The sequence below is a fragment of the Pyrenophora tritici-repentis genome, chromosome 1 (assembly GCF_003171515.1).
Source record: "Pyrenophora tritici-repentis strain M4 chromosome 1, whole genome shotgun sequence".
In the NCBI taxonomy this organism is placed as follows: Eukaryota; Fungi; Ascomycota; class Dothideomycetes; order Pleosporales; family Pleosporaceae; genus Pyrenophora; species Pyrenophora tritici-repentis.
Window position 1 is genome coordinate 8164159 of NC_089390.1, and position 27230 is coordinate 8191388.

At 52.0% G+C, this 27230-nt stretch overlaps 8 protein-coding genes across 8 annotated transcripts; 5 read left to right on the top strand and 3 right to left on the bottom strand.

Moving 5' to 3' along the window:
* Positions 1-131: 131 nt before the first annotated feature.
* Positions 132-6167, top strand: PtrM4_031400 (PRP38-assoc domain containing protein; the record flags this gene model as incomplete). Its single annotated transcript, XM_066103964.1, has 4 exons — positions 132-463; positions 508-2475; positions 2529-6060; positions 6126-6167. The coding sequence occupies 4 exons, from the start codon at positions 132-134 to the stop codon at positions 6165-6167; spliced, it is 5874 nt and encodes a 1957-aa protein (XP_065966166.1).
* A 112-nt stretch (positions 6168-6279) lies between these two features.
* PtrM4_031410 (Chromo domain containing protein) lies at positions 6280-6954 on the top strand (the record flags this gene model as incomplete). The annotated part of the gene is made up of 1 exon (XM_066103965.1): positions 6280-6954. The coding sequence occupies one exon, from the start codon at positions 6280-6282 to the stop codon at positions 6952-6954; it is 675 nt and encodes a 224-aa protein (XP_065966167.1).
* A 766-nt stretch (positions 6955-7720) lies between these two features.
* PtrM4_031420 (Dimer-Tnp-hAT domain containing protein) lies at positions 7721-10273 on the top strand (the record flags this gene model as incomplete). The annotated part of the gene is made up of 1 exon (XM_066103966.1): positions 7721-10273. The coding sequence occupies one exon, from the start codon at positions 7721-7723 to the stop codon at positions 10271-10273; it is 2553 nt and encodes an 850-aa protein (XP_065966168.1).
* A 744-nt stretch (positions 10274-11017) lies between these two features.
* Positions 11018-11326, top strand: PtrM4_031430 (Ank-2 multi-domain protein; the record flags this gene model as incomplete). Its single annotated transcript, XM_066103967.1, has 1 exon — positions 11018-11326. The coding sequence occupies one exon, from the start codon at positions 11018-11020 to the stop codon at positions 11324-11326; it is 309 nt and encodes a 102-aa protein (XP_065966169.1).
* Positions 11327-13793: 2467 nt separating this feature from the next.
* Positions 13794-18943, top strand: PtrM4_031440 (uncharacterized protein; the record flags this gene model as incomplete). The annotated part of the gene is made up of 2 exons (XM_066103968.1): positions 13794-14628; positions 14691-18943. 2 exons carry the CDS (start codon positions 13794-13796, stop codon positions 18941-18943), a joined length of 5088 nt encoding a protein of 1695 aa, XP_065966170.1.
* A 256-nt stretch (positions 18944-19199) lies between these two features.
* PtrM4_031450 (uncharacterized protein) lies at positions 19200-21044 on the bottom strand (the record flags this gene model as incomplete). The annotated part of the gene is made up of 1 exon (XM_001938987.1): positions 19200-21044. The coding sequence occupies one exon, from the start codon at positions 21042-21044 to the stop codon at positions 19200-19202; it is 1845 nt and encodes a 614-aa protein (XP_001939022.1).
* A 1050-nt stretch (positions 21045-22094) lies between these two features.
* PtrM4_031460 (CypX, Cytochrome P450) lies at positions 22095-23771 on the bottom strand (the record flags this gene model as incomplete). The annotated part of the gene is made up of 3 exons (XM_001938988.1): positions 22095-23231; positions 23281-23478; positions 23526-23771. The coding sequence occupies 3 exons, from the start codon at positions 23769-23771 to the stop codon at positions 22095-22097; spliced, it is 1581 nt and encodes a 526-aa protein (XP_001939023.1).
* Positions 23772-24360: 589 nt separating this feature from the next.
* PtrM4_031470 (SPS1, Serine-threonine protein kinase) lies at positions 24361-26593 on the bottom strand (the record flags this gene model as incomplete). Its single annotated transcript, XM_066103969.1, has 5 exons — positions 24361-25052; positions 25102-25249; positions 25302-25894; positions 25950-26481; positions 26552-26593. 5 exons carry the CDS (start codon positions 26591-26593, stop codon positions 24361-24363), a joined length of 2007 nt encoding a protein of 668 aa, XP_065966171.1.
* Between the last annotated feature and the right edge of the window lie 637 nt (positions 26594-27230).

Sequence of the window (27230 nt, forward strand, 5' to 3'; positions counted from 1 at the left end):
TTACTTCGAGCAAGGAGTCAGGAGTGTGACAGCAAATAATCAGCTGTGCTCCCCGCCCACATTTGACGCACTCTCTCACAATCATAACCACTCTCTTTCTCCACCTACATTAACCACACCCAACACCTTAAATGTTTAGAACTATCAACGCCATTAGCGACAACGTCTCTACCGGCGGCCGCCACCCCCGCCGATCTAGCGACATGCAGCCTCCTCCACAGCCCAGCGTGACTGACTTCCCTATTGGCCGCAAGAAGCGCAAAGACAAAGCGCCCGCGACCCCCGCAGCCAAGACTCCAGCCGCGAGCGACCTAAGGATACTGCATCCGACACCCAACAAACTATTAGCCAAGGCCCCGCTCCTAAGCATGAGCCTGTTCGTCGATCCGAACCAGGCCGTCGAAGCACCTTCGGCTACCCCGCACTTCCAGTTACAGAAGGAGACAGCCAAGAGCCCACAATGGTACCACACGACCCTGCCGACATCTACGATGTTATAGTTGGCAGTTGTCGACTCCAATCCCTCAGAAACAAGAACGTCTTGTCTGCCAAGATTACTCACTCTGAGTTCACGTTCATCACTATTGTACAAAACGAGACTGAGGATGAATTTGAGCTGTACCTAGGCCGAGAATCTCCCCTGGAAGAATTCCAAGTCCCCGTCTGCACTGACGACGACTTATTGGAGCTAGCCACTTCAAACACCGCGTTCCTGCGCTCTCTAGCTATTGAGCTCATGAAGTTCGCCGCTGCTTGCGCTCCTATCCTGGACGCGAACATCGATGCAATAACCAAGGAAGCTCACGAAGCCGCTGTTAACCGCTTACGCCTTCGCATCACTAAGGCTGAAGCTAAGCTTAGCTGGTACGAGAAGGAAGTCTCAAAGCTGACTGAGACTATTGAGACTACTAATGCTGAGTTGGAACACACCAACCGAGAGCGTAATGAGCTTAAGCTAGAGGTCGAGCGCTTTTATCGTCCTTCATCCTCCAAGACCGCCGGTTGCACTAACCCTACTTACCAAGACTGGTATGAGGACTGGAAACACGAAGAAGCGCAGTCCATTAAGTTCCACGGCCTGTACGAGGAGTTCTTCAGGAAGCACCAGGAAGAGCGCGCCCGCGCAGACCGCTATCACCAGCAGCGCGCAGAACGCGACGCCGACTACGAAGATGTGGTCGCCCAGAACTGCGCACTTGAAGAACAACTTGTCCAAGCTACTGAGAATACCCGCAAGCTAGAGACCTCTCTAACTCAGCAACAGCGTGAGTACAATGACGTTGTTGCGCGCCTTCAGCGATATGATCATAACTTCCGCCCGTACACCTTGCAGCGTCGCGAGGACCGCGGTCGTAACAGTCATCTATCTACTCAGCGCAACCGACGACACGAGTCACCTGAGCGCCGTACAGATCGCCGCACTGCATCACCTAACCCGTATCCTAGCCGACAAGCCACTCCTGTTGTTACTCGGCCTGCGCCTCGCCCTCGCGGCGACTCTCACTCAAGATCGCGCTCCCGCTCCCGCCGAGATCGCGCGAATCCGTTGAACCAAGATCCTCACCGATATATCCCTCCTCCATACAACGGCCAGCAATCAGTACAACAGGCAGCGTCCACAGTTGGAGGTCTAAGCCTTTCCTTTAAGCTCCCCGACATTGAAGTCTGGAAAGGCAACGATGATACCAAGAACTACGACAAGTGGCGTCGGTCAGCCATCCAGAAGTGCGAATCTCTGCCTGAAGACAAGCAATTGGCCTACTTGGAGATGAAGGTGGACGGCGCAGCATGGCAATATATTGACGATCTCAAGTTCGAACACTACTTGGACCTTCTTGAAGGACTGGACCCATACTACGCGCGCTCTACCTACGAGAAGGTCTCAGAAGCACAGTCGCAACTCGCTGATGGCTCTCTCAAGATGGGATCGTCTGAATCCTTTGCAGATTGGCGTGGGCGCTTTATGAGCGTGTGTCGCCTAGTGAAGCTTCCAGACAGCGCCATGATTGGCTACGCTCGCGCTTTCCTGCGACCTGGCCTCGCCGCCGCCGCCTCACACGCCTTTGACGATGAGCAAGAGAATGCTCTTGTCAAGTTCCTTGACGCCGCCCGCAAGTCTGATCTAACACAGAAACAGATTAATCAAGGCAAGACCGCTGCTGACAAACCTCGCACCAAGCCGCGCACGCGCTCCCCAAATGATCGTAATCCTGCACGAAAGGCTCGCTCTGGCCGAGGACAACATCGCGAAGCTACTACGACGCGCACAGAGTGGCAGAAGGACGCAATGGCTAAGGCTAAGGTCTGCTTCCGTTGTGGCGAGACTGGTCACCAGGCGCGCGATAAGAAGGGTTGCGCAATCTTAGACTGGGACCAAATCAAGCCTAAGCTTAGTAGTATGCATCTCTATGCTATGGGAGCGGACTTCGACGCCGAAGACGACGACTCTAATGCTTCCACTGAAGAGGAGCCTGAGTTGGACGACATGGGCGAGCCAGTTTCGGAAAACTAGACGCTCCTGATAACAGTCGCATTCAGGAGCTAGACTGGCGCAAGGACATACAACAGAACCGCGAGACGCGAGAAAACCATAACCGTCTCAAGGTCGCTGCCGCCAGGATACTATCTCCAGAAGTCGGAGATCAGGACAACTCACAAGACGTCCAAGACCACTACATCTCTGCGATCGCCGTTAAGGGCCATCTTCGATCTACTAAACAACTACGTTACGACTCCTACACCCTCACTTCTTCTAAGGAATGGAAAAAGACAACTACTCTTATCGACACAGGCGCTAGCGCTTCCTTTGTGAACAGGCGATGGGCTAAAGCCATGGGCCTGCCCATAATGTCTACCTCTTCACCTATCCAGCTTTCTCTCGCGGATGGGAAGGTTGTTGATACATTGAATGAAGCCGTGGAAATCCAAGTCAAACACGGCAGCCACTTATCACCAGTCGTGTGCTTCGTCGCTGACGTAGGAGACTTTGATCTTATCCTTGGTATGACTTGGCTGGAAGACCACGACCCCGGTCTCACCTTCTCACCGCGGAGCATGAAGTTCTCTTCTTCACATTGTACTTCATGTTGTCTCGACCACGGTCTCCCTGAGACAGTATACGGCGACGGCAAGACTCCATCACTTTCAGAATCTCGGCAAACCACGCCCGTGGGCGAGATCTGCATTATCACCGCCAAGGCCGCCTACCTCATGGCTGCGCACAACCCAGACGAAGCCATCTGGGTCGAACCACAAGACTGGGAGAAGCTTGCTGACCCTCCAGACGACAATAACGATTGCGATTTAGACTCCTTCAAACGCAACATCGCCCGCCTCGCCGCCGTCACACAAGAGGACTACGACCACTATATGAACAAGATGGAGAGTCCACATATGACGGAAGCGGAGATCCGCAAACTGGTGCCAGACTGGTTGTACAGCAAGATGCCAGACTTGTTCAGTCCTATACAAGCAGGGAAGTTGGCACCTCATCGCGAAGGCGTTGACCATGAGATTGACACCGACGGACGCATTCACAAGCCTAAGATCTATGGGCTCACACGAACGGAGACCAGGGCCATCAAGGCCTACATCGACGACAGGCTCGGACGCGGATTCATCCGACCGTCCACATCTCCGTACGCGTCACCTGTCTTAGTTGTCAAGAAACCAGGTGGCGGACTTCGCATCTGCGTTGACTACCGTCAGCTCAACGCCATCACCAAGAAGAACCGCAACGCTCCACCCTCCATCAAGGAAACGCTGGCCCGCATGGCCAAGGTACGATGGATGACGATTGTCGACGTTGTGGCTGCATTCAACACTGTTCGGATCAAAGAAGGCGATGAAGAAAAGACAGCCTTTCTCACTCGGTATGGGCTATACGAATACGTTGTCATGCCCTTCGGCCTCTGCAATGCGCCTGGCACTTTCCAGACCTTTATCAATGAGACACTCCGCGAGTACCTTGACGATATCTGTACAGCTTACCTCGACGACGTCCTTATATACACCTGCGACGATGACGAGTCAGTTCATGAAGCCGACGTCATCAAGGTCCTCTCTAAGATACGCGACGCTGGCCTCCATCTTGATCCCACGAAGTGCAAATTCAAGGTCAAGAAAGTGAAGTACCTAGGCCTCATCCTCACTACAGAGGGCATCGAAATGGATCCAAAAAAGGTCTCCACTATACTAGACTGGCAAATACCGCGCTCAGTCAAAGACGTCCAGTCTTTCCTTGGTTTCGCCAACTTCTACCGTCGCTTCATCAAAGGCTTCTCCTACATCGCAAAAGCCTTGACAGAACTCACGCGCAAGGATGGCGAAGGCAAGGACCAGAGACATCAGTTCCCGCTCATCGCTGATAGCAAAGCTATACAAGCTTTCCATCGACTTAAGGACGCCTTTAAGACTGCAGGAGTCCTTGCACACTTCGATCCTGACCTAGAGACTTGGTTGGAAACCGATGCCTCAGATTTCGTTACTGCAGCTATCCTCTCTCAGAAGGACGCGACAGGAGTCCTCCGCCCAGTTGCTTTCCTATCGCACAAGATGAACCCTGCGGAATGCAATTATGAGATATACGACAAGGAACTCCTAGCTATTGTCAACGCCTTTGAGCAATGGCGCTTTGAGCTGTCTGGTACTGATGATCCTATTATGGTGTTGTCTGACCATCAAGCCCTTCAGACCTTTATGACCACAAAGCGCCTCAACAGACGCCAAGCCCGTTGGGCGGAATTCATGGCAGAGTTCAACTTCATTATCAAGTACAGGCCAGGCAAGCAGGGCACGAAGCCAGACGCTTTGACAAGGCGTCCTGGCGACCTACCCGAGTCACCCGACGACATCCGCCGTCGGCATCAACTCCAGGTAGTCATCAAGCCTGACCAAGTCGATCCTGAAGCGCGCGTCTGCACCATCAACATCGCCAAGGATGGAGGTTCTCGCCATGCAGTCTACCTCGCAAATCTCATCACACAGCGCACCCTTCCTGACTCTATCCCCGCAGTCGCGCAAATGCTGTATCAACTTAGCGAGGAAGACAACATCTCTGAACGGTACGCCGTCCTCGCCGCACTGCCTGGCATCGAGCCTGAGGGGGGAGAAAACGGCGTCTCCCATGACCTCACGAGCAAAAGATCGCTCTGTGCAGCCGATAACGTTACAATCTCGCCTATTACAACGCCAATCGCCGCAACTAGTGCGCCCGCGATACCAAACGAGACGCCCGCCGCAATTAATGTGCCCGCGCCACCGAACAACGAGCTGACTATTGATGCTCTGCTTGACAATATCAAGGCAGCATACAAGGATGATAAGGTGTTGCAGGCGATCGTCAAAGCCAAGAAGGACGGCCTACGACGCCTGCCGTTCAAACTCATACATGGAGAAGAGCACCTCAGGCTGGAACTTGGCGATTGCGAGATCACCGACGAACTACTCTATGTGCGCAACAAGGTCTACGTCCCCGCCGGCGCCGTTCGCACCCAAGTTATTGAACAAGCCCACAAGAGCGTCTGCGGTGGCCACAGCGGCAAACATGAGTTATACTCCAAGCTGTCGCGATGGTATTACTGGCCTAGGATGACCACGGACGTCGCGCAATATGTACGCGCGTGTCTGACTTGCAAGAGGAGCAAAGCATACCGAGAAGGCAAGCATGGGCTGCTGCATCCGCTACCAATCCCCAGCAAATACTGGTCCAGCATCTCTATAGACTTCATCACTCACCTGCCGCCCTGCAGGCATAACGGTCAAACGTTCACTGACATCCTCGTGGTAGTCGACCGACTCACCAAGAAGAAGAAGTTCATCCCAATGGCTAGTATGACCACCGACGCCCTTGTGGTAGCCTTTATCGAATACATCTGGCGAGAAGAGGGCTTTCCTGAGGAGATTATCTCAGACCGTGGAGCGCAGTTTGTCTCTTACTTTTGGAAGCGACTATGCCAGCGTCTGGGTGTACGCCCGAAGTTCTCGACCGCTCACCATCCCCAGACTGACGGACAAACCGAGAACGCGAACTCCTACCTCAAGCAATACCTACGCGCCTATGTCAACTACGAGCAGGATAACTGGGCGCTTTTTCTGCCAATAGCTGAATTCGAAGCCAACTCCAGCACCAGCAGCACAACTGGCAAGTCGCCTTTCTTCGCGACTAAAGGATACAACCCACGGAGTGGCATTGAACCCCCTGCGCCAGCGCCAGGCGCTGCGACCTTGACTGCGCCTGCGCAACAAGAACGTCTCAACGCTGACGCTTTCGCGGATCGCATGAAAACGCTGCAGGACGAGCTGCGAGCTTCAATGCAATGGGCGCAAGCAAAACAAGCAGAATACGCCAATGAAGGAAGGCTACCCGCACCAGCTTTCAAAGTCGGCGACCAAGTGATGCTGGACACTCGCAACCTACGGACGAAAAGACCCTCCGCGTCATTAGACCTAAAGAACCGCGGTCCCTTTACTATCGTTCGCGCCATCAACAACACCGCATACGAGCTAGATCTTCCCGCTAACATGAAGCGCATCCACAATGTCTTCCACCCATGGCTCTTACACTTGGTTGACGACAACCCACTTACTGGACAAACACAAGATCCTGAGGTCCCTGCGGAGTTCGACCCAGAAGTGGAAGACGACACTGAATACACTGTCGAAGCAATCGAAGACTGCCGCATTAATAAGAAGCTTAAGGATCCTGCCGCCCGCGGTCGCAAGGGCAAGACTACCCAAGGCCTGCTCCAATACTTGGTACGATGGGCAAACTATCCCGACGGCCCCGACAATCCTTCATGGGAACCATACATGAACCTCGCGGACTCCGCTGACACTGTGACGCGCTATCACCTTGATCACCCAAACAAGCCGCCTATGCACAGGAAGTTTAAGTCTCTCACAGGCAAACAAGATATGCTGGTTATGCGACTTCACGCTCTTAGTCGTGTCTAGCCAGTGGTGACAACAGCAGACAAGACCAACAATAAGACTGGGATAATATAGTTGTGCTTGCTATAATCGAGGGCGTCGATAAGTTGTGCTAGAAATAGGACTTATAGACGCTGTGCTCGTGGCAAGGACTAGACTGTCAAAGTTACTATTGTTAAGACAAGATGCTAAGGTCACCACGCCACGATGATGATCCATAATTACTGTGCACAGACAACGGGAATAGAATGTAGTAATGGAATGGACACTGCAAGCGACACGCTTGGTATGCAGCAGTTCTGCGATATAGGTATCTCCTTTGTATACAATTTTAGGCAAAAAAAAAAAAAAAAAAAAAAAAAAAAAAAAAAGGCAGTTCGAGCGTTGGAACTTGCTCTCTTTTTTGGGGGGGTAGTGTCATGGATCAAACCCGCGACCTCTAGTAAGCGAGGTGGCCCGTGCGCCTTAAGCGAAGGCCACAGCCGAACACCAAAGTTCGACCCGCGCAGGTCTTCGAACCTGCACGCAATATCTCACTTAGTACTTAATACAGATACGGTCATCTCAACTATTGACGTCCCTCACATAGCGGAGGTAGCAATTTCGCGATAGTTTTCTTGTGTTGCATCTAGCTTAGTCATCATATAACTACACGAGCGTCGCTAGCCGTCGATGACCGCTATCTTATATCCCATCTCCCATCTTCTATATCGCTGTTAGCCATCTTTTGCAGCTACACTACCGTCTCTACAGCACGTTTTAGTGTTTCTCGTTGCCCAACACGCCGAAAATGCCGCTTCGTAACCTAAAACGCGCCGCCGAGGGCACCCCCGGCCCCCACGGCCCCCACAAGCGCGCCAAAACAGCTAAAGGCAGTGCATCGCAGCCTATCCTGATGGACGATTCGCAGCCTGAGCTGTCTATCCGCACCTCGCCACGTAAAGCCCTAGCTGCTGCAGCAAGCCAGGCCACCGAAGACGCGCCGTTCGAGTCGCAGTTGCGCGACGCTATACCAGAAGCTACTATACAACCGCCGGCCGAGGGTAGTAGGGCTGCTACGGAGGCTACAAGTGAGGCTATCGAAGGCGGGGATGATACTGGCTTTGATGACGAGTTTACGGACAACTTTGACGGCATTGATTGGAAGCGTTTACCGCGTTTTACGAAGCCGCTGCGTACGTTGAAGCGCAACAAAAGTTGGGTATATCAGTACGGTTACCGCGTTGCCTCTCTCCGTGAGCCTCATCGTACGTTCTTTGTTTGCAAATACTGCCATCATCGTAAGATCTTTTGCGCCTATCCAGAGGTTACAAAGTCGACCAGTAACGCTATCAACCACCTCGCGCAGAAGCTACTTGGCCACGGCTACGATCGCAAGGGCAAACTGGATTCGATTACACTACCGCGAGGCCAAACGACGCTTAAGATGATGACCGAGGGCGGTGTCGATGTACCTCAAGGCGTCGCTAACGAGCTCGGAAACTTCGACGTACAGCGCTTTCGATACGCCGCTGTTACGTGGCTTGTCGACAATAACCACCCTCTCCGCGAGTTCGAAACGCCTGCGTTTAGGCAGATGATAGAGTTTGCCAACCCGGAGGCAGCTGACGCGCTGTGGGTAAGTCACAACAGTGTAGCTAGCTTCGTGATGAGGCTGTATCGCTATATGGAGCCGCAGGTTGTTCAGATGCTCTCGTCGGCTATTAGTAAAATCCATATAAGCTTCGATGGCTGGACGACAAAAGGCGGCAAGCGCGGCTTCTTTGGAGTTGTTGCTCATTTTGCTGACGCCGACGGCACTATCAGGGACCTACCTATCGCGCTGCCTCAGCTTACGGGCGCCCACACGGGCGAGAGGATAGCTGAAGTTGTTGGCAATATAATCGATGTCTTCGGTATAACACGTAGCCAGCTTGGGTACTTTGTGCTCGACAACGCGTACGCTAATGACACCGCCGTCACCAAACTCGCCCAACGCTTTGAATTTACAGCAAGCCATCACCGCCTCCGCTGCGGCCCTCACACACTTAACTTAGTCGGACAGATGATTATCTTCGGCTTTGATAAGGACGCGTACGATAATGATCAGGACGAGCACAAAACAGAGGCAGCCTACCTACAAGAATGGCGGCAGCAAGGTCCGCTTGGTGTACTAATCGATATCATCAACTACATCCAAACACCGCAACAACACGATCTTTTTGCCGATTGCCAGCGCCGTGTTAACGCTAAGGCTCCCGACCAAAAGCAGGAAATACTCGAGCCGGTAAAGCCAGTCGTCACGCGCTGGAACAGCTTTCACGACACCTTTGTACGCGCCGCAAAACTCCATAACGCCGTTGATGAGTACGCCCAAAGCCACATCGAAAGGACGATGGGCGCCGACGCGTACGCGCGTAGCCGTAACAATAAGCTCACTAAAGTACCAGCTTGGATGAGATCTAATGGGCTTACGGCTGACGATTGGGCGGTAATAACCCAGTATATATCAGTGTTGGAGCCGCTAAAGGAGGCGACAAAACGGCTTGAAGCTCGCGGTAAAGCTGGCCGTTTCGGCGCGATATACGAGGTTATACCTGTCTTCGAAGCTGTACTTGCCGTGTACGAGCAGCTACTTAAAAACCACGAAAGCGTCGACTATAATGCCAATAGCGCGCCAGAAGATCACCTTCCTATCAACCTACGCGCAGCTTGGGCAAAGCTTAACGCGTATTACACTAAGCTCGACGAATCACCCGCATACTTTGCCGCTACCTGCCTCCACCCATACTACAAGAACTACTGTGAGAACAGCTGGCGCGACAAACCGAGCTGGCTTGAGGCAAACAACGCTGGGTTGAAACAACTTTGGGCGTTCTATAAGCCGCAAATACAGCGCCAAAGTCGCCCACCAGTGCGGCTCTCAAGTGGTATCAACGACGCCATCAACGCGCTCGTTAATGCGGAGCCTTATGGCATTGTTGAGGTGACAGAGATGGATGAGCTGGAGCGTTGGCGACGGTTTGAACTCCGCTGGACGCAGGAGCAGTTCGAACAAGGTAGTAATCCTGTTAGCTATTGGATAAGCCTACGCCCAAAGTATCCTAACCTAGCGCGTATGGCGATCGATATATTAACAATACCAGCCTCAAGTTGTGAGTGCGAGCGGCTGTTCAGCGAGCTCGGTGATTTATTAGAGCCAAGGCGACGCAAAATTGGGTCACAACTGCTTGCAGCAATACAGTGTATACGAAGCTGGCGCGACGCTGGCTTTAAGCCTCCATCTGATTACAACTCAGGCGATGTAACTGACGCTGAGGTAGCTGCAATATACGAAATATGCAAGTGGGACAGCGAAGCTTAGTAATATATACGATATACGATTAGATCAGCACCTAAACAGTATCAAATCTATCAAACTTTCAAACAAACGGCCTCCTAAAACACTATCAAACTAAACAACTCAAATACAATCTTAAGTTTTGTACAAACAAATCAAATCAGCGTCCAAAGTTTGTTTGATTTGCTTAATGACAAGTCTGAATAATAATAATATATTGTAAGGGGCTACGCTCAAGGAGCAAAGTCTAAGGTATACTGCGATTGTATTGACAAAGAACTAAGCTCTAGGCTACGTAGTTATCTATATATACCAAAGAAATCGTGGGCAGAGAAACGATATTGCGATCGCCTGATCCGCGATCGGGCAGGGGAGGAGACAACCGAGGTTATCAACCGAGGAACAAGAGAGGAAAGGGCTCTAGCCCATTACATGTTGGATAGAATTAGGTAAGAGTCAGTAAATCAGTACAGTATACAAGAGGCTGAATGTCATAATACAATAACGAGAGGCTCTTTAAAGTACCTAATCTTGCTCTAGCAACCACTATTAAAAGAGACTCTTAAGGCCTTCGCACTTACAAGGTACACAGCAGAGTTCTAGAGCAGCCATTTTCGAAAGACAGGAGACAGAGTGGAACAAGTTAGTCAGCTAACTATGGGTTTAATGGCTAGGGAAGAGCCTGCATATCTCAACTGGATCCAGTTGCATGATCCAGATCGCCCATAGGAGGAGATAAATTTGAAAAAAAGTCTTTATAGCATACCTATGCCGCTTTACTACGCAGCATTGTTAGGCTTTAGTACAGTTACGAGACTGCTGTTCGACGCAGGCGCCAAGGTCAACACGCAGGATGGACGCTATAGCAACGCACTGCAGGCAGCTTCATGGGGAGGCCACGAGCAGGTAGTCAAGATGCTGCTCGACGCGGGCGCCGAGGTTAATGCGCAGGGTGGAGTCTACGGCAACGCACTGCAGGCAGCTTCAGCTGGAGGTCACGAGCAGGTAGTCAAGACGCTGCTTAATGCGGGTGCTCATCAACATCAGGAAGGCAACACTGTATTAAGGTCCGAATAGCATCGCTCAGGCCCTAAGCAAGCATTCTTAGGCGTGTAGGAAGCATCTTTTAGTTAACGCATAAAAGGACACGGGGCACGGTTCTCTGTATGCAACGTAAGATGCTGTAACCACGTGACTAGAGTCACATGATATCCTATTGTAGCAGGCACTGCCCGGTGGGCAAGTGCACTTACCTCTGAGCCGAGAGCTCTTGTACAGATACATCATAACACGACAACAGATAGCAATACAATCGTTGATCCACAGCCTCCACCCGACACTGCTCACGCAGTTACAGATGCTTTTAGAAAGCTGCTAGCATGCGCTACATCTATTTTACGGCTAATACAAAGAAGTCATAGCTTTTTATTTATTACATTAAATTACCAGTAGCTAGTGAGGGTGCTAATGCAGGCTAAGCTTGCTGGCAGGTCCCGCTGGGTTGGGTCTCGCTGTAGGGTTTCCCTTCCCCGCTCTTCGGGGCTTTCGGCGAGCTCACTACTACGTTTAAGTGACCTTTAAAGTTAAGGAACATAGTCTTCGTTAACCGCTCTTCCTTTTAAGGTCTCCGACGTTTAGTAAAATTGTCTAGATCGCGAGTAGACAGAGGGTTATCGATAGAGAATTGTCCGACGGTGTCGGCGAAACGATCGACAGCACGACCAGCACTTCAGAAATCCTTATTAGAGTCTGTTAGTCTGAATAAGAATTAATTAATCAACACTGTATGTGAATGTTAGCTCTATAACTTCTCCCAATAGAGGCGCCGAAGCTCCGAACCACCAACCTGTCTCGGGACATAGTGTGTCTCTCCACCCAGGGACGCACCTTAGAGGCTCTTCCAACAAAAAAGAACATAGTTGAGGTTAGAGACGAAAAATGTAATTGGACGGGTTGAATATTCGACGACTAGAGCTACAATAAGAGTGGGAACGAAACGTGGTCTCTGCCTTACTAGATCGGCATCCAAAACGAGGCTCTGGAGTATCTATTAACTCCTCCTTTAATACCGATTACCACTCATGCCAATGGGGATGACTTAATGGCAGCGACGATGTCATTTCTTCCGCCAGCCTACGCAGCGGTCTCTTCAAACGGCAGAGCTACCAATGCAATAGCACCGCGACGTTGGACCTGTGTATATAGATTCTCCGAAACGATTTCATCCACTGAATACCTCATGACAACTTGCGAAGTGATACCCTCTGTTTAGCCATGTGTAAAGGCAGGCAGTCGCCAGAATTCTGCAATGGCCAGCCCGCATTGCCGCTGTTGCTTTCGTGGTTTTGGCTGCCTAGTGTATCTGAATAGGCCTTTCTTCGTCGCGCCTTAGGCGTAGGAGTTTGGCGGTACTAGACCGCCACCCAGCGGACATAGGCGACAGCCTCCGCTAAGCCGGGTAACCCCTAGTCTTTGCTACAGCCTTTCTCAGAATGCCCTGCTTGTCGAGTGCGCGCGCAGCCTCCTCGCGATGCTCTTCACCGTTCACTGCACGATGCTCTCGGCTACTTCGCCCTCACGTGCTCCACAGGCAAACGGCGCATCCTCAGTGAGTATACGCTGGCGGTGGATAGGGAGTGCGAGCCGTGAGCTGAATGGTGACGAGGGAGCAGAGATGGAAGCCAAATTCAAATAGATGAGTGCAGCCACTCCAGATTACCGGGCAGGGAGTTGCTGTTGCTGTCGCCCATATTCGCTCTAGGGGAGAAGCGGAAGCGGAAGCGCTTGCTAGGAACGACCACAGTGAAGTTAGGAAAATTATTTAAATAATATATTAGTTCTCTTTCGTAAGGGCTATAGCTTGTCATAAGCTTCGTACCACTAGAACTTTATAATTCAATATAGTTCAAACACCTAACACATATAAGATTCCTATATCTACAGAATATAAAATATTTTTAGAATATTATATTTTACTATTATAGTGTCGGCATACACACGGTGTGTCGCCTAATAAGGCCCAATGTACCGCCTCGATCCTACTTCGGCCCAACTCGGACCCAACGCTATGTATACCTTCGTAGCCCCCACATTCGTAGAATCATCATACACCAGAATACCAATACACAAGATTACCTTAGCTACTGTTATTCACCGTACGATCGTACAAGGCCTTCCAACACTGATCAGTGATTGCACGGCAGTCACAGACAGTTAGGTTAAGAAGAGATAGATTCTTTACCCCGCGCGTTCCCTAGATTGCCTATATCAGCAAGGCGGAGTTATCTATGCTAAGCTCACTGTTAGCTATATCAGGCGTCGTTCGTGGCTAGCGACCGACCGTTACAGCCGTATCAGAAGCGTTCCAAGACGCCGTCTATACACGCGCCAACCGACCGGTTGAGATTTGACCCGTGTACAACCCACGACCACCGACGCATCTCTAGCGAACGCAGCTAGCGCAACAAGCGTCAACAAGAACACAATAGCAGGAGAGAGAACATCATCGGAAAGAGCACCGGTAGCCAGGACACCGGCAGTAGGAATGGCGAGCAGTAGTAGAAGAGTGGTACCCACACTAGAGGCGCTACTAGGGACCACAAACATAAAACCAAGAGAATGGCATCACATCGATCCAGAGATTTGGGAGGACAACGTTGAAGCTCCAGACGATGAGGTAGGGATTACTACAGCAACAACGTACATTGCGCGTGCGATTGCGGACTATACAGATCGACCAACAGCAGATGAAGAACTCTTTTGGGAGTTCCGTCAGGACTTTGAAGGATGGACAGAGGCAATGTTCCTACGTGCCCAGCCAATATACACAAAGGAACTAAAGCGGATCCTCCGCTTTAAGGGAGTGTATACTGGCCGTATTAATATGGCACCTAGTGAGTCTCTAGCTAGGTTATTACGCATGGAGGAGTACCTAGAATGGCCTCAGGACGTATTCCAGTCGGCTGTGTTTGACACACGATCAGCTGCGCACATGTTGCAAGAGCGGGCACTACGGCAACAACGCAGTGAAGGATCAGTACAGTCCACAGACAGGAGATTATCAAGCCAGGCCCAGAGCCGAACCCAAACGCCTGTAAGGACAAGAGGCCGAGACGTAGACAGTCGGCAAACCCGCGATCAAGACCAGACCCACGCCCGTGTGCAAGGACGACAGGAGACCGTTGAGGAAGAACAACAGATTCAGGACCAGCTAGCAAAAACGATTGAGAAAGCCCAAAACCAACCAATCCGAAGCCAGCCTGTAGAGACAACTGAATCCGCACCGCAGCCAGCCTATCAGCGCGTCCAAAGTCAGCAACCTCCCCTCACCTACAACAACTTCGACCGATTCCGCGAGTATACACCAGCATACCCGCAACGTCCGAAGGGACTGAGCGTTCCCCAATTGTGCCCTCTGGTGAAACAGACCCGTACAAGGCAGTTCCACCAATCGAGTTTGGCAATGAGAAACTGGATCCTAAGACGATCAATGTCTTCGTGAAAATGTGGGACCGAGACAAAAAGTATACGGGAAAGCCGTACGACCTCCTAGACGATAAATTGAAAATCTTCTACAGCATCTGTTATCACGCAGACATCGAGCCAGGGCAGTTCCATGCAGTCTTTCCACGGATTCTCGACGGCCGCGCAGAGGAGTATTACCTCCACTTCGTCGATCAGCGGATGGATACGTTCTTGACTGCCTACACAAAGCTCAAGAACCACTTCGACACAGACGTCAACCACGGCCATTACTACGCGGACTGGACGACGACATCGTTTGTCAAAGTCCGCAGGGAGAACCCCGAAAAGAACCTCCACGAGGTCCTTGACATCATGCTGGACAAGCTCCAATTGTGTCAAAGAGCACTTGGACAGCAGTACATGGGAGAATACGCGCTCCGAACGACTGTAATCACAGCATGCCGAGGCGTGAAGGAGCTCGAGATGGCACTCTACAAGCCGTCTCTAGAATGCGAGGTTCTGTTTGGAGATCTGCGATCGTCAATCGAAAACTCACTCGCCATGACCGTCTCCGTCAACTTCACTGAGGCGGATACGGATAGCCAGTACTACTTGGATCGTCGGTACAACAACAACAGCTCTGGAAGATTGCGAGGGAATTACAACCCTCGCGGTGGACGCAGCGGATTCACCCGCGGACGCGGTGGGCTTCAGCACCGCTCTGGAGTCAACACACAAATCGACAAGAAATGTTACGTCTGCGGCAAGACAGGCTGTTGGTCCACAAACCACACGCTTGAAGAAAGAAAACGCTCAAAAGCGCAGTACATCACACACTGCGCGATTACGGGAGAGCAAATGGAGTTTAGCACATTTCTCGTCGCGTACGAGGGGGAAGAAGTCGACCAGTTCTTCCTAGAGGAGCAAGACGAAGATGATGAGGACCAAAGATTGGCAGTTAAGTACCTCACAGATCAGGCCTTTTTGCACCACGTGACTGGAGAAGACGTCTACAGGTGCAAGGAGCCTATTACGCCCGCAACGCAGTTCCTTATCGAGGATCGATACTCGCGAATCACGTACCAAGGCATTCTTCCTGACACTGGTGCCTCAAATGTATCGACAGCCGGAAAGGAGCAGTTCTGGGCGCTCCAAACTGAGGACCCCACCGTAACTCTAGATACGTCTACTGCTGGAAACGCATCTGTGCAATTTGGCAAAGGAAGCGTCACTACTTCGATTGGAACCGCACATGTATCGACACAGATTGGAAAGATCAAATTTGAGGTCTTGAACGCACCCACCCCGTTTCTCCTCTGTCTGAAAGACATGGACCGGCTCCACGTGTACTTCAACAATACTACGGACCAGCTGGTACAAGGAAAAGCTACCTTTCCAGTGATTCGCAAATGGGGACACCCGTGGTTCCACCTAAGCAAGGCAGAGCGCGCGCGCGTATTCCTTACGGAGACTGAGCTCCGACACTTACACCGGAGGTTCGGGCATCCAGCCGTCGAACGGCTGATACGATTGCTCAAACGCGCAGGACACGAGGACGTGGATGAACGGCTGCTCCGAGAGATCCAAACGTTCTGCCATCACTGCCAAGCGCATGATCCAGCGCCGCGCCGATTCAAGTTTAGGCTGAAAGATGATCGGGAATTCAACTTCGAGATCCTCGTAGATGTGATGTATCTGAGTGGGAAACCAGTGCTTCACGTGATCGATTCGGCTACAACATTCAACGGCGCGCGATTTCTACCGTCTATGAGCGCGAAAGACACCTGGGAAGCACTCCGCCTGCTCTGGATTGATACATACCAAGGGCCGCCAGATATCGTCACCCACGACGCCGGCACCAACTTCGCGTCAGTCGAATTCAGATCAGAGGCGAAGATCATGGGAATCACATGTAAACAAGTGCCAACCGAGGCCCATTGGTCTATCGGCAAGGTAGAAAGATACCACGCACCGCTCAGACGCGCGTACGAGATCCTGAGGACAGAGCTTGACACTGGCACCAGCGACGCCGCAGTGTTGCAGATGGCAGTCAAGGCCGTCAACGACACCGCAGGCCCAGACGGGCTCGTACCCACGCTGCTCGTCTTCGGTGCATACCCCCGGATATCCATGGATTCACCACCATCTCCCTCGATAACCCATCGCGCGGAGGCAATCCAGAAAGCGATGAGGGCGCTGCGGAAGGCCTCAGCGGAACATGCGGTGAGCAACGCACTTGGTACCAGGAATGGGCCTACTACAGACGGGGTACTGTCACTGCCTCTTCAGAGTGAGGTGATGGTATGGCGCGAGAAGAATGGATGGCAAGGGCCGTATAGAGTCATCGATATGAAGGACCACGATGTTACTGTAGACATGATCAACGGCCCAACGACGTTCCGATCCACTGTCGTAAAACCGTACTATCGCGATCTGACTACAGCGATAGACGGCGCAGATCAAGGCACAGGTGGATCTCCGACCACAGACGAAGCGATTGCTGATGAACCGCCACTACCGGTACCACCGGCGGAAGCCAACCAAGCGGCTCAGCCGCGCAAGCGGGGCCGCCCACCTGGATCAAAGAACAAGCCCAAGGTGCAGTACCTGTCGAAGAAGGAGGAGGACGATTACGCCCTGGCCGTCAAGCTACGCAATGACGGCGTGATTAACGTCCCGGGCGCTCCATTCGAAGCATCCGATCAGAAGGAGATCGACGACCTCGTCGGCCGTGGAGTATTCAGTTTTGAGCTGTTTGATCCAACTCTACACGGCGGGTATCGTATCTTCAAATCGCGCATGGTCCGCGAAGTCAAAGGCAAGACCATGGTCCCGTACGAGAAATCACGCCTCGTTGTTCAAGGTTACAATGACGAGGGCAAACACGAGATCCTGACGCAGTCGCCAACCATCCAACGAGCCAGCCAGCGCCTGATTCTAGCCCTAGCGCCTGCATTACTCGATGAGGGCATGGTTGTGGAACTACGAGATATCACGCAAGCGTACCCACAGGCACAAACAGAGCTATTCCGCACGGTTTTAGCGCACCTCCCAAAGGAGCTTATAACAAAGTATCCCAAGGGAACAATTATTCGCGTAATCAAGCCACTCTATGGAATCGCGGAAGCAGGAGTCCACTGGTTTGCTACGTACCAAGGACACCACTGCAAGGAGCTCGACATGGCTACATCAACGTATGACCCGTGCCTCCTGATCACGAACGGGAGACGGGAAGCGTTTGGAATAGTGGGCCTGCAGACAGACGATACTCTCGCGATTGGGACGCCTGCATTCTCTGGTGCAGAAGACGCTGCGCTCCAGAAAGCCAATTTTCGAGCTAAGCCCAAGGAGAGACTGTCCAAAGAAGTATCACTCGAGTTCAACGGATGTACTCTAACGTTGCGCGGAGACACGATTCTACTTACGCAGAAGGGACAAGGTGCCAAGATCGAAATCATTGATCCGAAGGCAGCAAACCGAGCACAGAAGTACATGGAGCAGCGCGCGCGTGGCGCGTACATTGCGTCGATATGCCAACCTGAAGCATCGTTCGATCTTTCCGCGGCTGCGCAAATACAACAACCTAAGGACACAGAATACGTGAAGCTTAACCGCCGGCTGCAGTGGCAATCTGAGAGCATACAACGAGGCCTGCGATACGTCCCTCTCGACCTCGCTACAGCAAAGCTGGTAGTGTTCACAGACGGATCCTTCGCGAACAACCAAGACCTTAGCTCACAGCTAGGGTACCTACTTATCCTTGCGAATGAGTCGAGTCGACAAGACAGCACGTTTGATATTCGTGGTAACGTAATCCATTGGAGTTCGACCAAATGCAAACGCGTTACCCGGAGCGTTCTTGCCTCAGAAACGTACGGCATGGTTAGCGGTGTCGACATCGCTATCGCTATCCTAACAACCCTCAAGATAATTACAGGACGCCTAGGTCTACCACCGATCCCACTTATTGTGTGTACGGATTCATACTCCTTGTATGAATGCCTCGTCAAACTCGGAACAACTGCTGAGAAGCGACTGATGATCGACATCATGGCGCTTCGGCAGTCATACGAGCGTCGCGAGATCACTGAGATCCGCTGGATCAACGGAGAGGACAACCCCGCGGACGCATTCACGAAAGCAACACCAAATCGCGCGTTAGAACGTTTCATCGAAAGCAACAAGCTGTCAATCCGAGTAGAGGGATCTGTGCAGCGACCTACGGAGTAGGCACATATGCCTATTTGGAATCCCTCTCATTGTGCCCTTTTTAGAAGACCCGTTTTTCCTTACATCAGTCGTTACAATAAGAAAAGATTGCCAGTGTCGGCATACACACGGTGTGTCGCCTAATAAGGCCCAATGTACCGCCTCGATCCTACTTCGGCCCAACTCGGACCCAACGCTATGTATACCTTCGTAGCCCCCACATTCGTAGAATCATCATACACCAGAATACCAATACACAAGATTACCTTAGCTACTGTTATTCACCGTACGATCGTACAAGGCCTTCCAACATATAGAGTGTATAATTGTAATAGTATAGACTACCCTTATGTGGTGCGATACTACTACCAGAGGATGATATTAGTAGATCGGGTTGGGGTTCTGCGTCTGTGGATGCGGGGCTATGTATACTTAGGGACGTTTGTAGAGGTGGGGAAGAGTGAAATGTCGGAGGAGAGGATGTATATATCATAGGGAGCACTGCGTCGTCATCGTCGTTGTGGCAGTCAATGTATGGTTTGTCTTGTACGTATCCGCCGAAAAACTCTGCTGTACGCTTGATAGGCGTATTGTCGAAGATGTTATGACTATCAGATAGTCTGAAGTCGTGTATCTTGGTACTTGTTGGGACTTGGAGATTTTCCGGTGTTGGTTTTGCTATGTCTTTTGCTACTAATGATGTATGTGATTGACGCTTAGTACGATGATGAACTTTTCTGTTATTACAACCCTGTCGCGAGGGTGATGTGGTTTTCCGCGGACAGAGTTGTTTTAACTGTGTTATGGCGCACTGCTCATGTTTAGGCGATTCATTTAGCCCGTGTTCCCTCTTTGATAGCTGGCCATCCGGAAGTAGTGTAGACGTTTTGATGCCTTCGATCTGGCATGGCTTAGACGCATCGCTTCTGTCTCGAGGATCGTTCGGTTTCCGCTTCTGGGATGGCATATGTGATGCAACCGCCCGACTCTTCTCCGATAGAGCCTTGGCCTCTAAGCCAGTAGAGCCATTCAACGTTATTCGTACACCATGTGGCGAACCAAGGCTGCCATCGACCTGCTCATTTGCTTGATCTTCCCCAGTAAGACGACGCAAGAAAGTTGTGGCCTTCCTCTCCGCCCGGCGTTGTATGAAGGGGTTGCTCTTTTCTGTCTGGGTATCACCCGTCCGTTTTTCAGAAATCACGTCGTCACGGTCTGCGTGGCCGGAAATTGCTGTGGATTCTGCATTCGGAGATGCAGGTACAGGTTTGCTATTGCTAGACAAGATTTCCTGGTCGAAACCAGTCTGCAGCCAGTCGCCCGTGGCGTCAGCATCGTAAAATACTGATGGTGAAGACGACAGGTGATAGACTTCATCCCAAGACCGCCTTCGTGCATCCTTTGGTGTATATAGCCGCTTTTTCCCGGCGGGTTGTATCCTCGGCTTGGTAGGAGTTTTGAGAGTCTGAGTAGACCGCGCTGGCAGTATGGGCTTTTTGAAAGGAGTGTTGGAATTGTCAGTAGGCATGTGTGATCCTGATAGGCCTCTAATCAGGGGGTGCTGGGGAGACGTAATAAATGGGGGTGACTGTGCAATCAACCTCACTCTCTCCTCTCCGTTCGTTCCTATTACATCTGACTTGATGCTGTTGGTTGATGGAACACAAGGTCTTTTGACTTGTTTGTGACCTTCGGTGACATCTGCCACTGCCTTCCGCTTGGCATTCATCATCTTCTTTTGCTTGGGTTGACTAATCACAGATTCCCCATTGTCGTTCCGTTTACGGCCTCTGACGGGGTTGACGGGTTTCTGGCTTGAGGTAGACTGAACACGTTCGGACACTCTTTGCTTACGGGATGCTGCACTGGAAGCAGCCGGTGTAGTCGCGAGTTCCTCTGCTCTGCATTCCTTTGTATTGTCGAAGTCATTGGATTGCGCGCTGAGCCTGCTCAATAAACTTCGCTTTACGGCCTGGGAAACACCAGGCAGCTTCCCCTTGCTCTCCGACCGTTTCGGACTTGGCAATATCCCGTCAAAGTCCACTTGCAGTTGTGCCGGAGATTTGGCCGAAGGCTGACGTGCACGCGATTGTTGCGCCATAGGATCGCTACTCGTTGTCATGCTTTAACGCTACAGTGGTCTGGACGCCGTGTCTGCGGTTGACTTTGAAGTGATATCCACAAAGTCGAGTTGTGAAGCGCTCTGAATTTCTGTCTGCTGATGAGCTAGGCGATATGTTCGACAGAAATCCTCATGTATGTCTTTGGTATAGCAAAGGGCGGTGGCCGAGAGCGGTATACGGGCGGTGTGAAGGGTTGTGCGCTGAGCGTTGAGCGTGAACTTTACACAGTCGAAGTATTGGGCAATATTTCTGCACGTCGTATACGTGTTGCAAGGAAAATTGACGTTGGAATTGGAACGGGGAACGTGTGCTAGTAAAGTCGGTCGGGAAGGCGCGATCAATCTTTGACGTCAGGGACACGCGCCAGTTTCGCGACTCGAAACGCATTTCGAGGGCATGACCGCGTTTCAGTAGACTCACTCGCAGTAAAGCAAGCGCTCAGACAAGAAGAAATAACATTCAAAAACTCCAATCCTACTCTTACTCAAAGAGACGCGCGCGTATATAGTAGCCAAGTTGTTCGGATACGCGAAACTATTGGTTGCTATCACACGCCCACGCCCAGAGACGTCGTGCATGTACATGGTTTAGGCTGTCGGTCTTGCTCTAAGCTCCTCAGCAAAGCGGCCAAGTCGCATACAAGTCCCGAAACAAGAACATTCCAAGATAGATCGATCGCGATCGAACGACCTGTCGAGATGAAAGTACAGGTATATAGCAAGTGTCTTGAAAAGGGGTATGGAGCTAGTGTGCCAAAAACAAAGGGCACGTGCCCTCCTTCATCACCACACCACCACGTCAAACAGCTATGCCAGATTGAGACGCATTTTATAATTGCTTTCATTATATATATCGCTCACGTTCCATGCGGAACAAAAAGGACGCAATTAGTATTAGTAAACTCAAAGGTCCAATGCGTATAGCGGAGCATTGAAGATAACCCCGGCGTAGCCCGCTGTACCAATGCGAATATAAGATGGTCATGCCGAATAACTCTACATTATAAAACATATCCCTAACGTAGCCTAGACGAAGAAGAAGAACTACCATTATAGGTTCTGCCGCCTCTCCCACTCAACTATGCCAGGTGCTAGTGGGCGGGAGAAGAGACTGGTGTAGTCGGTGCTAACAATGTCTTTGCTACCACCAACGTTCCTGAACTTGAACTCTCTCACAAATGCTACTAGAATAGTCTGTAGTTGCAGGTAGGCGAATTGCTCCCCAATACAACGATGCCGTCCAGCGCCAAAGGGAAGATATGGTGAGTTGGTTCCCTTGGACACGACACCCCAGCCATAGTCAATCTTCTCCTGGTCGGCGTCGTCGCGCTCTTCGTCGTAGTTGTTTTGGTCTGGATCCCAACGGTGGGGGTCCCAGACAGCGGGGTTGACAAAGTGGGTATCGAGCTGTGCGGAGAAACCGGGCGAGGACATGAGTGTGTGGGAAGTGGGAACAACGTAGTTTGTTCCATCGACAACAAGAGGTTGCTTGACCTTGCGCATGATGGAGTGAATGGGGGCGTGGATACGGAGGGTTTCCTTGACAACCTGGGCATGGAGGGGAAGCTTCTGGAGGTCGTCGTAGGTTAGGGCGGGGAGGTTTTTGCCTAGGATGGACTTTTGCTCGGCAAGTAATTCCTCAATAACGTGCGGGTTCTGCGCGAGGCGGAGAAGGATCCATGCGATGGTTGAGGAAGACGAATGCTGTCCGGCCATGAGCAGGGCAATCATGATGCCAGCAATCTCGTGTTCGGGCACCTGGGTGCCGTCCTTGTACTTGCAGTCCATCAGGTGCCAAATCATGTCGTGCGAGTCCTTCTTCACGGCGCCCGACCTGCGCTTGCGAACCAGATCCGAGTATAGCTTTATCATGGTCTCGCGTGCATTGTCGCGTGCGCGGTTGTGAGGAAGCGGGGCCCATGAGAGCATAAAGTTTATAGGCGAAAAGCCCATATCGAGGTCGTGGTACAGTTCGGCAAACTTTGAATCGAAAGACTTGCGGATTTCCTCGCCCTGGAGCGAACGAGAGGCGGTGTAGATGGTGAGCTCAGCCATGACCTTGGTCACGTCAAAAGTGCCCTTTTCTCCCTTGAAAGCCTTGTGGCGCTTCATAAAGTCTTCGCATTCTTGTGTGATGAGGGTGACGTAGGAACGGAGGGCCTCCTGCGTGAGACCGTACTTGACAAACTGTATCTTGTCAGTATTTGCAACGCACTTGGCGGTGGTCGGACGGAACCTTTTTCTGCTCCATGAGTTTCGAGTTTGGACAATCATACACGACGTCCTTGCCGAAGACGGGTGTGGTGAGGGGAGAGTAAATCTCCTCGGCGTTGACGTCCTTGATCTTTCCATTTAGGATGAAGTTGTTGCCCGCCGTGTCCAGACACACAGTCATCTTGCGGCCGAGAAGAATAAATGTAAAGACATTGCCATACTACTTTCAGTCAGTCTTGGTCGGCTATTGCAATGTGTCTTAGGCACCTTCTTGTGATTCGCGAAGAAGAAGGCATACGGATCCATGCCATATGTGACTGTACTACCAATTATAGGCAGCCAATGGAAGACCATGGGCGGCTCATTCGCCTTCTTGAACAGCAACTGCTTCAGTACATTGAGGACGACGGAGAGCAGGATAAAGGAGGCGAAGGCGGCAGAAGCGACGACAGGCGTGGACGACTGGGATGTAAAGTTGGCCAGAGGGCCGGTGACATCAGCCAGGAGACCCATTGTATGACGCGGCGACAAGAACCAGCAACGAAAAAGAAGAGTGGCAGAGGTAGGTGAGAAGGGCAATGTTGCCGGTTGACAGTTGACAATCAACGGCAACGCGCGCCTCAATAAATTTCCCAGTAGCACGTCCAAGGGCCTAGGGGCGCAGGGGCCGGTGGGTCTAATCATACGGTCAAATCGGCCTACCGTACAGGGCCGTCTGCGAGTGGACTCTGCTGGTCTTGGCAGGGTCGCTAAGCGGATCCGTCGTCCAGGATTCAGGAGAGGCACTTGGTGGCACCACTGCCAGGCCATGCATTACAAGTACTCACTCACTACCGACTCACCTCACATCACCCCATGCCCGTTTTCAACGAATCGAGAGAAGCCATTGTTATATTACGCCTTTTTGCTTCTTTCAAACGAGGCTATGATTCGTATTGTTGCCCTGGTCGCTGAAGAAGCGAATTTCTGGGCTCAGGTGTGTGCTATACGTTTATAACTGTCCCGTTGCGCCCATGGTAATCCGGCTGCCCTCGACGCCAAACGCTCCGCTTAGAAAATATCAAAAATCCCACATTTTGTCCCCCTCACCTGTCCCGACTTGTCATGTCATGCCCCTCTTGCTCTGCGCGGATGCAAGACTCTGGTCTGTTGCATAGCGAGACCCGTCATCCTCTTCAGAATAGAGTGTCTGGTCGCCCTTGCCGCCCATTTCGACGAATTCTTCTGGACGCCTCTGTGCGGCAGGCTGTTCCTCGGCGGGGGGCCGAGTATTTTTTCCCTTCATCCTCGTGCCATTTTCGATTCCATTCTTCTCGTACACCTTGACAGCATCTTGGCCTTCGGCGCCCTTGATGACGCGAGACACCTTGACATCATTGATGCTGCTGAGCATGGTGCGTTCTCGCTCCACTTTGCGCCGTGTAAAGTCGAGCTTGGAGATGGCGCCCGTCAGACCATCCGTGCTATCCGTAAGGCTGATCTTGTTTTGTGTGGTCCAAGGATGCTGCAGGCATTGATCTATCGTTATCCGTTGCTCAACGTCGACTGTGAGCATGCGATCGATGAGGTCCAAGGCAGGGTCGCCAACACTATCCCAGTATGGCGAAGGGTAGTCGAACCGGCCCGACTTGATTTGTTGAGAAAGCGTGTAGGGATTCTCGGGGCTGTACAATTCGTCGGAGAAGGGGGGGAAACCACACAGGCAGATGTATAGTACAACGCCAAGTGACCACACGTCGACAGCACGCGTGTAGCGGCGGTGATTTGAATTTTCCAATATCTCGGGTGCAACATCTGTTATTCGTTAGCTTTGAGTCACGGCACATGGACCAATGCAACGTACATGATGGGGTGCCGCACAGCGTTGTCGTGAACGACTCTTCGCCGATGATTTTGGCAAGCCCAAAGTCGGCCAGCTTGATAGAGAGGTTCTTGTCGGTGAGCAGGATGTTTTCGGGTTTGATATCACGATGAACGATGCTTCGTTCGTGCTGGGGACTTGTTAGTGCGCAATAGCATTGAGACAATACAATGGCCACTCACAAGATATTTCACTGCTTGGAACAGTTGCACAAAGACCTTGCGCGTCTCGTCCTCGGTCAACTTTTGCTTCATGACGATCCAGTTGAACAGCTCGCCCTCTGTGGCTAGCTCGAGCACTAGGTAGACGCCGTCGTCTTCGTCGTACGTGTCCTTGAGGCAGAGAAGGGCAGGGTGGCTGACACTCATGAGCACAGCAATCTCCTGCTGCAGGCCGTCGACCTTTGACTTCTCGCCGGGACCCGAGCGCTTCTCAAACTTCTTCACTGCGTAGCGTATGCCTGTTGCCTTTTCAGCGCATAGGTACACCGAGGCAAAATGGCCCTTGCCCAGCTGTTCTTGCAATGTGTACAGCTGTCGGAAGCCGTGTGTGTTGCGGCGCAGTGGGTAGCGGAAGACGTAGCGGGCTTGGTCGAGAATGGCGATTTCGTCGCCTTCGTGCAATTCCCGACGCTTGTTTCGTCCGACTAGGGACTCGTTGACAAAGGTACCGTTGCCGGAGAGGTCCTCGAGCACCGCAATAGCATCGCCGCCCTTCTTCTCCGTGAACAGCAGACAATGCCGGTTCGAGACGGTAGGCGAATCTAGGACACGATCTGGAGCATGGTCAGAAACGATACATGGGGCCCCGCAAGCAGCACGCCGACTTACCGCACTCTCGATGGCGTCCGATGAGGTAGCCGCCAGCGGGAACACCGCGCTCCTGCTTCTCCTGCTCGTACTTTTCTTCCTGGCCCTTGTACTCGCCCTTGGTCACACTCTGCTTGCCGTCCGTCTTGCCGACCAATGCCTGGGGGACGGGGCAGGCCTGGCGACGGCGCAGGACCATGACGTCGCCCGCGCTCGCGTCCATGGGCACCAGGTAGCCCCAGACTTCCTCGCCTTCCTCATCCTCGACCGCGTATGTGCGCTTCTCACTCGGGTAGACAAACTGCGAAAAGGGCTGCGTGTCCGACGGTGGCGACGAGAGGCCGCCGCGTACATGTGCCTGTGCCTGGCTGGGCCGAGGGCCAGGAGGAGGGCTCACCGTGGCTTCCTTGTATTTGTCCGAAGCATCTCCAGTTGATTCCTTGTTGGTCACGGGCGACGGCAGTGGGCCCTGCTTCAGACGGCTGTTTGGCGGTGGAGGCGACAGGCGCGACTGTCGGTTTCTCTTTGGCTCGTTCTGCTCACCTTGCGAATACTATGGCAATTCCACTGTCAGCGCGCACTTCCGCCCGTGCTTTTTGCTGCCTTGGGCTGCCATAACGTACACGACCTCGCTTGAGCGCGCTTTTTTCCGTCTGCGCAGGCATCTTGACGGCGGCTGATGACTGACTTTGACGTGAAGTTGGGTACTACAGGTCAAGGTAGCAGCCCTGGAGGTAAGCAGGTAGGTAGGTACGCCGAGACGCCGGGGGACGGGTACAGTATGCGCTAGGCTCCACTCCTGACCTCAGTCGGCTGTATCACGACACACGCCCGACTGTATTGCAACAATGTCTACATTATCTCATTTTCCCCGTCTTACTGACGCAGACTTCGACCAAGCATGCTACGCCTTGTCACACGCCTTTGAGCAGCAGCCTGACTCTTCTCGAGCATGGCATTCGGTCCGTGTCATAGACTCGGCCGCCACCACTCTTGTCCGCATCACCAAAGCACTCTCAACCACGCCAGACGTCCCCGCCAGCACCAACATGGAGATGGCAAAGCAAGACAATGATGATGATGATGATGATGATGATGAAATGGAAGAAATTTTCCAAGACGATCCGGAAGCCCTTTCCTCGACTTCAGCACCATGCAGCCCCACGGTCGACTATGACGTGCTTCTCTCCCCAACCTACCGTGTCCCCGTCCTCTACATCAGCATCCATGATGCCTTACATCGTTATCCCCCAACACTTGATACACTGTACCGCCATGTCGTTCCAGAAGGCCTCTGGTCGC